The sequence below is a fragment of the Pelophylax lessonae genome (genome assembly GCF_965119305.1).
Source record: "Pelophylax lessonae genome assembly, chromosome: 12".
Taxonomy (NCBI): Eukaryota; Metazoa; Chordata; class Amphibia; order Anura; family Ranidae; genus Pelophylax; species Pelophylax lessonae.
Genome location: NC_138779.1, coordinates 107,414,409 through 107,427,646, shown reverse-complemented (window position 1 = coordinate 107,427,646; position 13,238 = coordinate 107,414,409). Strand labels below are relative to the sequence as shown.

The 13,238-nt window shown below is 45.0% G+C and overlaps 1 protein-coding gene across 1 annotated transcript in view; it reads right to left on the bottom strand.

The window, feature by feature from the left end:
* Positions 1 to 2,600: 2,600 nt before the first annotated feature.
* Positions 2,601 to 13,238, bottom strand: part of ODAD1 (outer dynein arm docking complex subunit 1) — a 259,341-nt gene continuing 248,703 nt past the window's right edge. The window contains exon 15 of the mRNA XM_082273694.1: positions 2,601 to 2,715. Within this exon, the coding sequence (XP_082129820.1) occupies positions 2,629 to 2,715 (87 nt within the window). The 3' untranslated portion in view covers positions 2,601 to 2,628. The remainder of the gene's footprint in view (positions 2,716 to 13,238) is intronic.

The window sequence follows — 13,238 nt, the reverse complement described above, 5'->3', positions numbered from 1 at the left end:
GTTACAGATGAGCAGAACAAAGTAGTCAACAGGACTGTTTAGAACAATAACAGAATAAATCCAATATAGACTCATATATTTTATAGATGTGTTACACACAGAGTGATATATTTCATGCATTTCTTTCTTTTAATTTTGATGATTATGGCTTACAGCTAGTGAAAACCCAAAATTCAGTATCTTGGAAAATCAGAATATTACATAAGACCAATAAAAAAAGAATTTTTTATACAGAAATGTTGGCTTACTGAAAAGTATGTACAGTATAGTATGCGCTCAATACTTGGTCGGGGCTCCTTTTGCATGAATTACTGCATCAATGCGGCGTGGCATGGAGGTGATCAGCCTGTGGCACTGCTGAGGTGTTATGGTAGCCCAGGTTTCTTTGATAGTGGCCTTTAGCTTGTCTGCATTGTTGGTTCTGGTGTCTCTCATCAAGCGAGTTTGCTTGCCAATCAAGCACAGTGATAACGTGATCATGAAAAGAAGTACTGGTACTTTTGACAATGTGGGCAGGTGCCAAGTCCTGCTGGAAAATAAAATCAGCATCTCCATAAAGCTGGTCAGGAGAGGGAAGCATGAAGTGCTCTAGAATTTCCTGGTAGAGGGCTGCACTTGCTTTGGACTTGATAAAACACAGTAGACCAGTGGTTCTCAACTCCTGTCCTCAGGACCCATTAACAGGCCAGATTTTAAGTATTACCTTGGGGAGATGCGGACTAGAATACTGCAATCACTGAGCAGCAAATGATATCACCTGTGATGTGTTTCAGTTATCTTGCATGCCTGTTGGTGGGTCCTAAGGACCGGAGTTGAGAACCACTGCAGTAGACCAACACCAGCAGATTACATGGCTCCCCAAATCATCACGGACTGTGGAAAATGTTGCATTTCATTTGAAAATCAAGGTCCTAGAGTCTGGAGGAAGAGTGGAGAGGCACAGAATCCAAGTTGCATGAGGTCCAGCCTAACGTTTCCACAGTTAGTGATGATTTGGGGAGCCATTCCATCTGCTGGTGTTGGTCAACTGTGTTTCATTAAGTCCAAAGTCAGTGCAGCTCTCTAGGAAGGAAATTCTAGAGCATTTCATGCTTCTCTCTGCTGACCAGCTTTATGGAGATGCTGATTTAATTTTCCAGCAGGACTTGGCAACCTGCTCACACTGCCAAAAGTACCAATACCTGGTTCATCGATCATGTTATCACTGTGCTTGATTGGCCAGCAAACTCGCCTGACCTAAACCCCATAGAGAATCTGTGGGGTATTGTCAAGAGGAAGATGAGACACCGGATCCAACAATGCAGAAGAGCTGAAGGCCACTATAAAAGCAATTTGGGCTTCCATAACCCCTCAGCAGTGTCACAGGCTGATCGCCTCCATGCCACGCCACATTGATGAATTAATTAATGTGAAAGGAGCCCAGACCAAGTATTGAGTGCATACTATACTGTACATAGACATACTTTTCAGTAGGCTGACATTTCTGTAATAAAGATCCTTTTTTTAATGGTCTTATGTAATATTCTAATTTTCTGAGATACTGAATTTTGGGTTTTCACTATCTGTAAGCCATAATCATCCAATTTAAAAGAAAGAAATTCTTGAAATATCTCATATCTGTGTGTAATGCATCTATATAAAATATGAGTTTTCACTTTGAATTGAATTACTGAAATAAATTAACTTTTTGATGATGTTCTAATTTTATGAGATGCACCTGTATATACACTGTATATATAGTTCCAAGAGTAGCCACTCTATGCTTGAAGTAAATGCCCAGGTGCTCACCCACAAAGAAATCCATATACATCCAAAACTGGTTTAGAGGCACTCACGGGTCTTGCAGTGAAGGAAAATCAAAAACATTAAGTCAACGTTTCGATTAGGATGTCTTGAGAAAAATGGACTGAGCTTCATCGAAACGTTGACAATAAAAACACTGCTGTTTTTGATCTTCCTCCTCTGCAAGACCCCGTGAGTGCCTCTAAACCAGTTTTGTGTATATATATATCTATATAGATATATATATCTATATAGATATATATATATATATATATATAATGTAAGCTTCATATACAGTGAACACCAATCATATGTTCAATAACATTAAGGCGTTTATTTAAAAAAAAAAGAAATATCTTAAGTATTTGTACAGCCATCATGAATAAGCCCTACAATTTGGCTAAATTATTTTCTATGATTTTCAGCTCCATCTAGTGGCCATAATGTGATATTTTCCTGAAATACCTCAATCAGAAAAGTAAAGCATTAAGATCACTAGATGGAGCTGACAATCATAGGAAACAAACATATTAGGCAAATTAGAGGGATTATTTGTGATGGAATATCATTTTTTTCTCTAAATAGACCCCTAAGTTTCATAAACGTTCTACTAGAAAGTTATTCTTTACTAAAAAAAAAAAAAAAAAAACAACATATTAGGAAAATTAGAGGGATTATTTTTGATGGCATAACATTTCATTTTTTTCTCTAAATAGAACCCTAAGTTTCATAAAAGTTGTACTAGAAAGTTAATATTTACAATATTAAAAAAAAAGACAATTCAATTTAAATTTTTAACATCTGAATTCTTTTATTTTTTGCCCCTCCTGTTATGACTGATGTCAATCATTTCTTTGTATTTGTTGTTGTTTTGGTGGGATTATTTTCACTGAGATTTCCTTTTCTGATGGCCTTCTCTTCTTTCTTCAAGACCTACAAAAATTCAAAGGAGTTAATCAGTTGGTGGCATTGCTGTTAGATGCAGGTTTTACTATGTTATGTATTTTTTTTTAAAGTTTTAAATGTAGTTGTAAACAATACTTGTATCATTAAAGGCTAAGTTCACATTTAAGGGAAAAATAATAAATGCACATATTTTGAACCCCTCACTTGGGTGGTGATGGACAGTCACAGTTCAATGAGCAGGCTGGAGGGAGAGCTGCAGTGACTATTGACTGAATAGTGTTGTCACCATCTGACTGTACATAGTGGAAGGGGCACAGGAATCAAATGTGTGCCTGAACACCATTAGGATTATCTTGGCAGGTAAAACCGTTCACGGTTATGTATTTCAGATGTGCATTTAGCTTTTTTATCAGGCGTTCTGCTTCACTACCCAGCTGTTCATATTGTTTCTTTTAATATCTTGTTTTGTTTGAAATGATCAGGATGGTCCTATTGTATTTTTGTCTGTATAATACACTCTTCACTAAACGTAATTCCCATGTTTTAAACAAATGGTGAGAGATGATTAGCACAGTCGAGGGCCCAGCGCCAGCATTATAACCATTTCCATACACGGAGAGGCAGGAAATGTAAATAATGGGGACCTTTGGCTTGGTGTAAGCTAAGAATAGCATCCGTTCTCCTACAGCAAGCATAATAAAAGAGTCTCCTGAGAATTGAAATTTAAAAATGATCTGGTGCCTTATGTATACCAATATTATTTGTTTTAATACTTCATGTGTATGTATCTTTTAATCTGTGAAATAATATAGATCAAGTAGTGCAGCGCTATGAACAGCAAAATTAATTGTGCTTAAAAGGTTAATAAACAATGCAATATTGTGAGTTAATATGCAATAAATAGCAATGCAATATAATGAATCAATATGCATTAAGTCATAAGTCCATTCTGCATATGGAGATGGTAAAGAGTCCACTAAAGAGTGAAGATCCCAAGATGTGGAAAGCAATGGAAAACCGGCACCCGTGCAGATAGACAAGGTGGCAGCTTACCGCAATGTGTGGGCCTCCAAATTAATGGATGGGCCACTAAGAGCATAAGATTATAACTCCTGTGGGATGGACTCTCTCCTCTGCACGAACGGACCAAGCTTGGCTAAATTGCATCAACCCCTCACTCGCTCATAAATCCAGAAACGACTCCGATGTGTATGGCAATATGTGAAGGATAGAAGCATTCATAGCGTAATCCCGTATGAGGTTCCGGACATCGCGCTTGTCACGGCCCCAGGACGCCGGCTTCGTGTTTTATCATAGCGGGACGCCGCTTTTTACATTTATTCGCTTATGCCTATCTACTGTCATGTAAGTAGAATTTTAATAAAGCTGATTTTACTACCATACGGGATTACGCTATGAATGCTTCTATCCTTCACATATTGCCATACACATCGGAGTCGTTTCTGGATTTATGAGCGAGTGAGGGGTTGATGCAATTTAGCCAAGCTTGGTCCGTTCGTGCAGAGGAGAGAGTCCATCCCACAGGAGTTATAATCTTATGCTCTTAGTGGCCCATCCATTAATTTGGAGGCCCACACATTGCGGTAAGCTGCCACCTTGTCTATCTGCACGGGTGCCTGTTTTCCATTGCTTTCCACATCTTGGGATCTTCACTCTTTAGCAGTGGCGGCCCGTGCATAGGGGGCGCCAGGGCGCCGCCCCCCTACCCCAAAAAAAATAAATAAATTACAAAATGAACTAAATAAAGTTGTGAAAAAAAAAATTGGGTTCGCCGGTCTCTGTGATGGCACTGGTGGCTAGGGGGGGGGGGTGGGGTTTACGTCCCAGAAGAGGCGCCGATTGGCTGCCTTCTGGGGCGTAACCTGGGCGCAGAAAAGAGCGATTGGTCACCCCCCACCTGGCTGTGATTGGTCCAGACTCCAGCCTGGACCAATCACAGAAGGACATCATCTGGTCACGTGACGCGTGGGGCGGTGCACCGCCCCGGCGTCACGATCACCGCTTCCGCCTTCCGGGTTCCATTCCTTCCCGCGGCTGAGAGAGGATAGAAGACTCCCGTCTGCTCAGAGATGTCGCCGACGCCGAGTCACCGCTTGACTAGGAGGACCAGTTCAGGACCAGGAGGAGACGGAGACCAGGAGTCGGATCGGGCGGCGGCGGGCCTTCTTCGTGGACGGACGGCAGACCGCATTCGGATCCAGGCCTCGGGTCGGAAGAGAGAGACGAGTCCAGCAGCAGCCCGGTAAGTCCTCAGTCCTCCTCCTCCTCAGGCCTCTGTCCACTCCACAAAAAAATGCATGCCTTGCCATTGCCTGCCATCCATTGCCTGCCATCAATGCCATGCCATCCATTGCCTGCCATCCATGCCATGCCATCCATTGCCTGCCATCCGTGCCATGCCATTGCCATCCATTGCCTGCCATCCGTGCCATGCCATTGCCATCCATTGCCTGCCATCCATGCCATGCCATTGCCTGCCATCCATGCCATGCCACCCATTGCCTGCCATCCATGCCATGCCATTGCCTGCCATCCATGCCATGCCATTGCCATCCATTGCCTGCCATCCGTGACATGCCATTGCCATCCATTGCCTGCCATCCATGCCATGCCATTGCCTGCCATCCATGCCATGCCATTGACATCCCTTGCCTGCCATCCGTGCCATGCCATTGCCATCCATTGCCTGCCATCCATGCCATGCCATTGCCTGCCATCCATGCCATGCCATTGCCATCCATGCCATGCCATTGCCTGCCATGCCATCCATGATGATAATGATATCTGCTGCATGGATGGACGCAGGCCAGAACAGGTAGGTACAGGCAGGTCACGGTGCAAGATTTATCAAGTTACCCAGGCCGGGCCCAGACCAGAGTGTGCAGATATCATTATATATATCATCATGGATGGATGGATGATCCATCCATCCATGATGATATATATATATATATATATATATATATATATATATATATATATATATATATAATGATATCTGCACACTCTGGTCTGGGCCTGGCTTGGGATATTATTCTTGCACCGTGACCTGCCTGTACCTACCTGTTCTGGCCTGGGTCCATCCATCCATCCATGATGATAATGATATCTGCACACTCTGGTCTGGGCCCGGCCTGGGTAACTTGATAAATCTTGCACCGTGACCTGCCTGTACCTACCTGTTCTGGCCTGGCCTGGGTCCATTCATCCATGATGGATGGATAGACCCAGGCCAGAACAGGTAGGTACAGGCAGGTCACGGTGCAAGAATAATATCAAGTTACCCAGGCCGGGCCCAGACCAGAGTGTGCAGATATCATTATATATATCATCATGGATGGATGAAAGGGGCATGTACACTGGTCACTACATTGAAAGGGGGCATGTACGCTGGTCACTGCATTGAAAGGGGCATGTACGCTGGTCAGTACATTGAAAGGGGGCATGTACGCTGGTCACTGCATTGAAAGGGGCATGTATGCTGGTCACTACATTGAAAGGGGCATGTACGCTGGTCACTACATTGAAAGGGGTCATGTATACTGGTCACTGCATTGAAAGGGGCATGTACGCTGGTCACTGCATTGAAAGGGGCATGTACGCTGGTCACTGCATTGAAAGGGGCATGTACGCTGGTCACTGCATTGAAAGGGGTATGTACGCTGGTCACTACATTGAAAGGGGCATGTACGCTGGTCACTGCATTGAAAGGGGGCCTGTACGCTGGTCACTACATTGAAAGGGGGCATGTACGCTGGTCATTACATTGAAAGGGGGCATGTATACTGGTCACTACATTGAAAGGGGGCCTGTACGCTGGTCACTACATTGAAAGGGGGCATGTACGCTGGTCACTACATTGAAAGGGGGCATGTACGCTGGTCACTACATTGAAAGGGGCATGTACGCTGGTCACTACATTGAAAGGGGGCATGTACGCTGGTCACTACATTGAAGGGGGCATGTACGCTGGTCACTACATTGAAAGGGGGCATGTATACTGGTCACTACATTGAAGGGGGCATGTACGCTGGTCACTACATTGAAAGGGGGCATGTACGCTGGTCACTACATTGAAAGGGGGCCTGTATGCTGGTCACTACATTGAAAGGGGGCATGTACGCTGATCACTGCATTGAAAGGGGGCCTGTACGCTGGTCACTACATTGAAAGGGGGCCTGTATGCTGGTCACTACATTGAAAGGGGGCCTGTACGCTGGTCACTGCATTGAAAGGGGGCCTGTACACTGGTCACTACATTGAAAGGGGGCATGTACTGTGAGATTAGTGCTAGGGGGCCTGTACTGTGGGGTTTGTGCTAGGGGGTCTGTACTGTGGGGTTTGTGCTAGGGAGTCTGTACTGTGGGGTTTGTGCTAGGCGGTCTGTACTGTGGGGTTTGTGCCACTCTCAGTCAGTATATCCCATAATAGGGTGTCTCTCACAGTATATCCCATAATAGGGCCCCTGTTCCCTATTATGGGATATACTAGTACTGAGAGACCCCTTAATATGTGATATATTGGGAGAATTTGTTCACGCAAGCAAAATATAGGGGACAAAATAGGTGGAGTCTATAAGGGGTGGGGCTTCTGATAAATGGGAGGGGTCAAAATAGAAGGGCGGGGTCTTGCGCCCCCCCCATCTTAAAACTTCACCAGCTGCCACTGCTCTTTAGTGGACTCTTTACCATCTCCATATGCAGAATGGACTTATGACTTAATGCATATTGATTCATTATATTGCATTGCTATTTATTGCATATTAACTCACAATATTGCATTGTTTATTAACCTTTTAAGCACAATTAATTTTGCTGTTCATAGCGCTGCACTACTTGATATATATTATGAATGTGATTACTATGAATTCAGTGTTCTAGCTGCTATCCTGTTTATGTCATTTTACAACACTCAATTTATCCATTATTAAGCGCAGGATTCCCCCCTTGATTTAATCTGTGAAATAAACCACTGAAACCATTTTTTTAAATCTTATTTAAAAAATAAAAAAAGAATACAAAAATCTTGTGAGCTGATAATTTCCTATATTCTCTGTCTCTGGACTGTTTACAGTGATCATTGTTCCCTGCTATCTCTTTGGACTACTCAACACCTCCTCCTGTTATGGAGATAGTCCTAACACATTCCATGGCCTAGGGTGACAGTATTGCAGTGCTCACTATGGTTGTCACCCTAGCACAGAAAATGTGTTAATTGCAGGGTAACCAGGTTAAAAAAAAAATCAATAAATAAAAAAAAAGAAAACTAATGCAGCCACCACATCTAGGGCTCAGTTAGCTGCAATACTATCGGTTTTGATCTTGGCTTTATAAATGCTTTAAAGTGACTGTTGCCTTTTAAAAGAGAGAAAAAAAGGGCAGCAGAAGAATAGTATTTGTAGTCACCTGTCCCACCAGCCGTTCCTGGATTCTCCAGTCTCTTGTAGAGCCAGCCAACCTGCCCACAGAATCTTTAGATCCAACATACTTCCAGTTCAGGGATTTTTTCTCAGAGAATATGTGCAGGTTTTCCCCTTCAAAATCACTCTTTGCCTCCACCTCCAACCCACCTCTGAGCACTGTCCCTTGGTTCCACGCCCTACCCACCTCTGAGCACTGTCCCTTGGTTCCACGCCCTACCCACCTCTGAGCACTGTCTCTTGGTTCCACGCCCTACCCACCTCTGAGCACTGTCCCTTGGTTCCACGCCCTACCCACCTCTGAGCACTGTCTCTTGGTTCCACGCCCTACCCACCTCTGAGCACTGTCTCTTGGTTCCACCCCCTACCCACCTCTGAGCACTGTCCCTTGGTTCCACCCCCTACCCACCTCTGAGCACTGTCCCTTGGTTCCACCCCCTACCCACCTCTGAGTACAAGCCCTTTATAGAGAATAGGGAAAACAGTAAAATAGATCCTCTGCAGCCAGCAACAATACCCCCCCAGAAAGAATAGATCTCTCCCTGCAACAACAGATTCCCACAGCAACAACAGACCCTCACAGAAACAATAGACACCTCCACAACAATAGATCCCTCCCAGTAATAACTAACTTTTCCAGAAACATTAGATGCCCAACAACAACAATAGATCCCCCAGCAGCCTGCATAAATAGACCCTCGGACACCCCTTGCCAATGCATACATTCAGTTCTGGAGGTGCCAGAACTGCGTTCCCCCGCGTTTCCCCTAAAATAAAAAACCCTGCTTGTGGCTGTGTCAGGTTTCTGTGTCCCTGCCATGTTGTGCTTTCGTCTTCTGGTTGCTATACCACTAGTGTGCTCTGTAGTGGGGGCAATAGAAACCATGACGTATGGTGGTGGACACAGTTTGTGAAGATGATTTCAACAGCTTTGCGCTGCAAGATTCCAGGAATGGGCAGAGGAAAGGTAAACACTGTATTTTTCTGGAATTGTTTTTTTTTTTTTTTATAGTTGGTATGGTTGCTTTTTCTCATAACCTCCTCCCTAGCAGAACATACCTTTTATTCTGATCAGCTTCCAAGTGCAGTACTTCTGAGTATGGAGAAGCATGTGACAGTGCTGGTGCCTGGAGATTGGCCCAGTGCTGTTACATGGAGATTGAGATCCTTAGTTCTATGCGCATTTTAAAGTGGTACTGACATCAGAAAAAAAAAATGCAAACAGGTGGGCTTTTTATTGCAGAAAATATATGTAATGCCTCTTCTGCAATAAAATAAACATGCCTGCCTGTTCATAATCAGCTGCAGAATGTTCACTGAGCTGGGCACACCATGCGTCAGTTACCTTAACTCTATGAAAATTATTTTATATGGTACATACAGTATAATTATGATTTTTTGATACACTATTTTAATAACTAATATTTTTAACGATGCAATATTAGTTTTAATCGTACAACTAACAGGTGAACCATTAAAGTGATTCTAAAGGCAGAGTTTTTTTTTTTTTACCTTAATGCATTGTCTGCAATAAGGTAAAAAAAAAGCTTCCACTGTCTGCACCCCCCCCCTACCCTACCCATCCTTCCCCAAACATTTACCTGACACCACTTTCAATCTGGCGCTGTCCCTGCCAGCAGTCCCACTCTGCTCTCTCTTCCTGCATTCACGGGCTTTACTAAGAGTTGGCTCCTGGCTGTCATTCAAATTCAGTGAGTAGGCAGGAGGGCGGGCAGGACCAAGCCAAAAACTGTGTGTGTCTATGGACGCACGCACTTCGGCTTAGGCTCAGACCTGTGCGAGTGCCCCCATAGCAAGCAGCTATAGAGTAAGCACTCGGAGAAGAGAAGGAGTCTAGAGTGCCGGCGAGGGACTCCAAAACAGAAGGTTTGGGATGGCTCTGTGGAACACTACTGCACAGAGCAGGTAGGTTTAATGTTTATTATTTATTTAAAACAATTATCTTTACAATAACTTTAAATACATGGCGCTGCAGATAAACTTTGCAACCTGAATGTGGCAGTGTTCATCTGCAGGCTAAATGCTTTTCTTTTTTGCTAATGGAGCCTGCATGTAATCACAAGGTCAGATCTGACCTTGTGATCACATGATCAGGAACCACTGTTATTGGTTCCTGATTGTCATTGGGAATCTGACTGTCACTGAGGGCCTGAATGAGAGTCATAATCCTTGTGAAGTGTCAGCTGCTGGTTCTCAAATGGGAGAATGTATATTAAGGTATCGTCGGCATGGGCAACGTTAGAGGCTAATTCCCTCTTGTGATATAATAATATTAATCTTAGTATTAGTATATTAATATTAGATAATATTAATAAATGCACCCATATTCATTTTAAAAAGTGCATTTATTTTTTTGCTTGCATAGAAGCCTGGAAAGCATTGCAGCCATGTTCAGTAGTATGTGTATGCAGTTCTTTTTCTGCCACTGCTGCTCTGTGCCAAGGTATGGACCCTCTGTTACAAAGCAAGAGGAAATGTTAATGGACTACAATTGTGGTGATGTCTCTCTGCCACGGTGGCAGACAGGAATCCTAATATTTTCAGTAACAGATTCCTGTGAATGAATGGCATAGCTGTACAGGTGAAGCCACACTGAGCTGTGCCGTTTTCAAGGAGTCAGCAGCAAGAAGTGTCCCTGGCCTCTGTAAAGAGGGGATGGTGGTTTGAGGGTGGGAGGCTACAGACTCTGACCATGCTTCATGTTACACCCATGTTTAGGAAGGTCGAGTTAACATTTAAAGCAACACTAAATCATATTTTCCAAAATTAATCCATACACATCCACTACTTATTGGCCCTGTAATCTATATTTCACAAAATCATTTTTAATGTGTTTTTCTGCCTCCTTGTAAGGGCTCTTTCACACGGCCGCTCCGTGTGAAAGCTCCGCTGCGGGACTTTTTTTTTCACGGAGCAGATGACATTTCTGTCATCCGCTCCGTGTGTCCGCATATCATCCCATCCGTTTGAGGATGATATGCGGACATAATGTATGTCTATGGGGATTGCGGATGTCACCGCTGACATCCGATTTTCCTTCCTTTCTGTTTTTTGAACGGAGGAAAAATAGGGTTCTGTTCCGTTCCAAAAAACGGAACAGAACTGAAAGGAAGAAAATCGGATGTCAGCGGATGGTATTCCGCTGACATCCGCAATGCCATAGACTTACATTAGGTCCGCAAATCATCCGCAAAAAAATAGGATGATTTGCGGACACACGGAGCGGCCGTGTGAAAGAGCCCTTATGTCCTCTGTGAGCTCCTGAATGTCTCCTTTTTCCTCTCACTTCCATTGTAAACAAGCAATGCATGTTTATTGCAGTCATGTGCCCTGTTCTATGCACACTACGCACCCCATAGTCCATAATCCATAGTCCAACTCGGAAGTGAGCAAAAAAAAGTGGCTACGTTCACAGTGGACAATGGAGAATGAACATTAGGGCTGGGGAATATAATCGAAAGATCGATGCATCGCGATTCGACCCTTCGCGATTCTGCATCAATGTGGGCTGCTGGCATAATCGATTATATGAAATGACGTCATCAGCCGTGGCCACGCTCTATCGCGCAAGGGAAAAAAAAAAATCACAAGATCGCAGGATCGGCAGCTGATTGGTGGGTTAGTGGCGGGAGCTTAATAAAAAGGCTCCGCCCCTCCCCTTCCGCCTCTTTGACCCGGGCCGAGGCGCAGCAAGACATCCCCCGCGTGTATCGGCGTCCCACCTGCGGCCTAGAAGCCAGCCAGCCAGCCATCCAAGCCAGAAGCCGCCAGTCCAGTGAGTCCACACACAGGAGCGAGGAGCCCCAAGTGCGTCCCCATCGCAGCCAGCCAGTGCCGCCAGCCTCACCTCACCTCACCGTAGCTGACAGGCCCTGGAGGCCCAGCCGCCACGCCACTGCCAGTGATGCCAGCCGCCCGCCACAGAGCCCAGAGAGCAGCACAGCACCTGTCCTCCTCTGCAATGCAGTGCACAACAACCCACACAGTCACACAGCAGGTATGTCCGAACAAATAATTGTGTAATCATTCATGGGGGTCTCTCGTCTGTATCTCTGGGGGATGTCTGTGATGGGGGGGGGGCCTGGGACAGGGGACGGTCGGTCAGTGCCCGGGGGTAATGTTCTGCTGTGGCAGTCTGGCAGCCAGGGGGGTCAGTCAGTGTCAGTGGGGGCCTGGGGGTCTCTGTCAGTGTCAGTCAGCTATGGGGGTCTGGGCAAGGGGGGACTCACTCAGTGTTTGTCAGTGCTGTGGGGGATTGGGGAAGGTGTGGGGGACATCCAGGTCTCTGTCAGTGTGGGGGTCTGGGCAAGGGGGGGGACTCACTCTCACTCAAGTGTTTGTCAGTGCTGTGGGGGATTGGGGAAGGTGTGGGACTTCCGGGTCTCTGTCAGTGTGGGGGTCTGGGCAAGGGGGGGGACTCACTCACTCTCAGTGTTTGTCAGTGCTGTGGGGGATTGGGGAAGGTGTGGGACATCCACCCAGGTCTCTGTCAGTGTGTCAGGCTGCAGTCAGCTCAGCTGTGGGGGGAGGGGGGTCTCTGTCAGTGTCACTGTCACTGTCACAGGCAGCTGTGGGGTAAGGGGGGGCCCTGGGGGTTTTGGCTCAGTGCATGCAAGGAAGGGAGTCTGACAGACAGACAGACAGACAGTCATATTTTATGAAAGATGTTGCTTGGTTGATTTGTTGCGGCTTAGTTTACAAGTTTTTTTTTTTTATTTTTTTTTAAACACTGACAAGTGCACTAAAGTATGCAGGGCTTGCAGGCCATGACAGGGTCCAGGAAAGTGTCCTTTGAAGCAAATGAAAATAAAAAGGATTCTTTTATTTGTGACTGCTTGATTGTTTGTTTTTTTTTTATAAAGTTTTGAAAACCATTGGGCAGTGGGCTGGGCATGGGCATTGGGCAGTAATCGTGATGCATCGTGATGCATCGCGGAATCGAATCGTATCGAATTGCGACCCTAATAATCGTAATCGCATCGAATCGTGAGGTAAGTGAAGATGCACAGCCCTAATGAACATAGCCACTTTCTAATAGAAAGTCAGATCACAGCAGCAAAAAAAAAAAAAAAGTAATTTGAATATTTGG